Source organism: Catharus ustulatus, chromosome 6 (genome assembly GCF_009819885.2).
Source record: "Catharus ustulatus isolate bCatUst1 chromosome 6, bCatUst1.pri.v2, whole genome shotgun sequence".
NCBI lineage: Eukaryota > Metazoa > Chordata > Aves > Passeriformes > Turdidae > Catharus > Catharus ustulatus.
In genome coordinates, this window is record NC_046226.1 from 2805524 (window position 1) to 2810071 (window position 4548).

At 53.6% G+C, this 4548-nt stretch overlaps 1 protein-coding gene across 1 annotated transcript; it reads right to left on the reverse strand.

Moving 5' to 3' along the window:
* Window positions 1–2593: 2593 nt before the first annotated feature.
* Window positions 2594–4246, reverse strand: LOC122149403 (inositol 1,4,5-trisphosphate receptor-interacting protein-like 1). The gene has a single exon (XM_042779373.1). The coding sequence runs from the start codon at window positions 4244–4246 to the stop codon at window positions 2594–2596; it is 1653 nt and encodes a 550-aa protein (XP_042635307.1).
* Between the last annotated feature and the right edge of the window lie 302 nt (window positions 4247–4548).

Genomic DNA, 4548 nt, shown 5'->3' on the forward strand with positions numbered 1-4548 from the left:
CAGGGAAACATGTGACATTTTCAATGCTGGTGACCTGGATTAGAGTGGTGCCCTTTTGGTGCTGCCTAGATGGAACTCAGAATTGTGCCTTTGCCCCTCTCTTTCCTCTGTTACCATGTGTCAGTGCAAGGGCTTGATGGGTAACAGGGTTTCTCTTTTCTCACCTTGTGCTCAGGATCTGGGAGAGTCGCTGACCTCCCTCCTCTGGCCCAGCTTGACCCTAAAAGTGTTCTGCAGCAGGGTAAGGGGGCCTGTTGCCAGTGGCTCAGCTGCCAGCACCGGTGCTGGCCCACATGGAAGGCTCATCTGTATGGCTGGAGTCAGCTCACAGCTGCCAGCAACTGGGCTGTGTCCCACCCCACACAGGCCCGGTCATCAAGGCAGAGGGCACAGACCTGACCCTGGCAAGTCCACCTCATAACCATGTCCCCAAGTGCCACATGCACACATTCCCCAAGTGCCTCAAGCAATGACAATTGCACCAATCCCATGGGCACTCTGTGCCTGTGCTTGCTGACCCTTCCAGAGGAGAAACATCCAATCTAAGCCTCCTGTGGCAGAACTTGAGGCCATTCCCTCTCGTCTACTCCCTTGTTTCCTGGGAGCACAGCCTGACCTGCAGCAGCCCAAGCGTCCTGTCTGGGAACTGCAGAGAGTGAGAAGGTTCCTGTGTGCTGCTGACAGTGACTCTAGCCCCGTGTCCCCCTGTCCCTGTGCCCGGCACTGCTGTCCCTGCTGTCCCTGCTGGCAGAGCCCTGTCCCTGGGCAGAGCCGTTCCCTCCCCGGGCACAGCCCCATGGGCGCTCCCTGCTGCGGCCTGGCCTGGCCCCAGAGCAGGGTCCCCCTGCGGGTGGCCCCGGGGTGGCCGCGTGTCCCCAGCCGGCTGTGCCTGGGCAGCTGCCTCAGCCGTGAGGGATGCAGAGCTGCGGGAGCCCACGGCTCTGTGCCGCCCGCACTGCAGAGCTCCTGCTCCAGCTGGCAGGGCCTCGGTGCCCGCCCTGTGCCCTCCCGCCCCGCCGACCGTGCCAGGCCCCGCTTGCTGCCCTCATGGTGGCACTCCTGGCCCCAGGGCTCTGCCAGGGCTTCTCCAGGGACACCTTCCTGCAGCCTTTCAGTGCCTGCCCGGGCCTGCACAGACCTGCCCAGGGGCTGTTTGCAAGGGCCTGCAGGGACAGCGCCAGGCCCAGTGGCTTCCCAGTGCCACAGCCAGGGCTGAGATGGGCCATGGGGGAGGAAGTTTTGGCTGTGAGGGCTGTGAGGCCCTGGCACAGGTTGCCGAGGGAATCTGTGGGTGCCCCATCCCTGCAAGTGTTCCAGGCCAGGCTGGATGGGCCTTGGAGCAACCTGGTCTAACCTGAGTTGTCCCAGCCCATGGCACATAGCCCACACTGGATGGTTTTGGAAGTCACTGGACACTCACAGACAGAAGGTTTATTTAAGCACCGTCTTTATTGGAATTTTGCACTGACTGCAGCTCCCAGAGGGAAGAAACTCTTCCAAGATGGGAGGGCAGTCAGTGTCATTTTGAACAAAAAATAGTGTATTTTATACATTTTCAATGACAAGTAATAATTATAATCATTCTTATATTACAATTCATTTCCCTACTCTTACATATTATCTATTAATTAACTAAAATAAGAAGTTTAATTAAACACTAAATATTAGATAAAATTTTTTGGTTATGGTAAAAATATAACATATTTAAATTGCGGATTATAAATGTAATTAATAGTAATTATTACTAAGAGTGATAAGTTGTATGTAATAAAATGCATAACTGTTCTAATGAAAGTAGTATTTGTTTGTATTATAATTATAATATTGTACGGAATTATTCCTGTGCATTACAGTGATTTTTAGATAAAATAAGTTAAATATCTAAATATTTCTAAACTAATCAAGGAATTAAATCAATGTCCAACTATCTGGCCCGATCCTCCTTCAAATGTGTCCATCCTCGAGGAAGCACATAGCCTCTGCATGGAGAAGCATTGATAGATGCAGTTCATGCAGATGAGGTAATAGATGCAGTGAGGAGGGGCAGAGACAATTTCAGGTCAGCTCCAAGACAGTTTGTTCAGTGCTGACCTAAAGGTGTCCCTTGCAGGGACAAGGAGAGACACTGTCCATTGGGTGATGCCAGCGAAGAAGCGCTGACTTTTCCTCTTGGTCTTTTTTGCCCTGCTCCTGTTTTCTTCTTCTGACCCACATTCTTGCCTCTTTCATGCTCTAAATTTTGGCACTTCTCAACGGCCGAGCACAAGTGCATATTAAAAGTGGGGTTTCGTGATTTTGGCCCAACATGTACTGCTTGTTCTCTCTTCATCCATATTCTAAGGCGTGGGGAAATTCCAGCAGGGTTTTACGCAGATCTGGGTGCCTTCATTGGAAAATGAAATGATACAAGGAGCTGGAATAAATCCTCCCATGACCCTCCACCTGCTGAGGCGGCAGCAGGGTCTGTGGGACATTGGCCTGAGGCTTTGCTCACACCCTCTTCTCCTTCAAGCACAAAATATGGTCTATGAGGTGTCTCTCTGCTACCAGCTGTGAGCAGCACAAGCACAGCTCTGTGCATTGGCGCCTTCATTCACGGCTCACCGAGAAGGATTCTTTTGAGCCCCTTTAGCAGAATGCGGCAGTCATATGTGGCCTGGGTGTGGGCGGCCGGTTCCTCTGCCAGCTGATGGAAGAGATTGTATGGCGGAGCAGCTTGAATGTCTGGGGGCAAATGGATGTAATGAGGCAGCCTCTGGTTGCCCACAATGAAATGGTTGAGGCGTTTTACCAGCACAGATACGCGCAGGCACCTGCTGATATCCAGCAGTCGGTTCAGGAAATGTCTCCTGCGCCACTGTGACACGGGCCCCACATTGAGCATGTGCATGACAATGGTCTTCACAGTATAGGTGGAAAAGGTGAAGCCCAGGAGAAGACGAGTGAAGAACTGCAGGCATTTGAGGTGCAAACTGTCCCGGGGAGCCTGCTTGGCAATGTGCTTGAAGAACTTGGCCTCTGCCACAGCATAAGTCTCAGGCCAGGCTGTGCTTTGGGTGTGAGCCTCTCTAGGCTGGCTGCTGACAAAGATGTCTGAGTCACCTCTGCGCACCCCAAACAGCATCTCAATCCTGAAGCTTTTTCTGCCATTGGTCACCTGGAAATGGCAGGAGCGTGTGGAGGGCAGCAGCTTTAAATGCCAGTTGTGTGATTGGGGCAGTGCTGGCCAGATGGCTCTCACCAGCTGGTAGAACCAGCGGGCGGTTTTCTGCACATCCAGGTAGGAGTCGGTGCAGAGGGTGTTGAGGAGGCTGGGATCCTGATTGCTCCTCAGCTCCTCCTCGGGGTGGTGCAGGAAGCACAGCATGCCCTCAGCCTGCTGCTCCTTGGTGCAGGTGCACTCCAGCTGCACGCGGACACGGAAGTTCCTCACGTGCCTCTGCTCTGCAGAGTCCAGCTCCAGGTGGAAGCTGTGGCCTCGGGGAGGAGTCATGGGAATGAGCACCTGGTAGACAACATCCTGCTCACGTGGACTCCAACCTTCGAAGGCGCTGCCCACCCCGATGGCTCGTTGCAGGCCTGGGTAGAAGCTGTTTGCTAAGACGTGTCCAAAGTACAGCCCATAATTGTCCATGAGGTTCTGTGTCCACTGGCAGCCTGCCTGCAGCTCCTGGACCGGCCACTGTATGCGTTCCATGAGAACTCTGCCAATGTTATCGTCAAAAACAGTGCCGGTTTCATAGACTGCAAGTGCAAGATCATTGTTTCCTGCATTTGCAGCCTCATTGACATCTCCATTTTCAATATTATCTTCTCCATTTGCAGCGACATTGCCGTCTTCCTGTACATTGCCATCATCGTTGCCGTCTTCCTCCTGATTGGCATCACCTTCTTCTGCATTTCCAACATCTGCGTCTTCATTTGCATCCCCGTTTCCGACTTCCTCTTCATTTGCACCATTGTTCTCTTCTTCATGGCCTTCTCTTCTCAGGCTCCTTTTGCACCCCATCAACCATAGGATGAAGACAAGAACCAGGAGCACAGCAACAGCTAAGAGCTGCAAGAGCTGCACCTGCTTTGGGGTGAGCTGCTCCGCCTCCAGCTCCTGCTGAATCCTCTCCCATTCCAGCTGCTTCGCACGCACTTCCATGCGAAAACGTGTTTCCTCATCCCAAGCATCACCCACGAGCTGTGGGTAGTGGATGAGGCTTTTCAAAAGCACAAAAAGGAGCACAATGGAATTCATGGTCTGCAGGAAGATGGAGAGAAGGCCTTGAGTGGGGCTGTGAGGGAGGCAGGGAGCAGTGGGGGCAGCAGGGATGGGAATGCTGAGGGCTCTGAGGGCCGGAAGGACAGGGCCCCAGACAGCTGGCAGCCACCAACGCCTGTCCCGCTGCCCCAGCAGCAGCAACAGCAGCAGGAGTAGAATGGTGCCCTGCCCAAGGCTCTCCCATGGGGTCTGTCCCTGCATGCAGGGGGAGAAACCAGCCCTGGGGGCAGCGTTTCTGCCCCAACCTTTGTCCCCAGCCCAGCCTCCCCACCACGTGT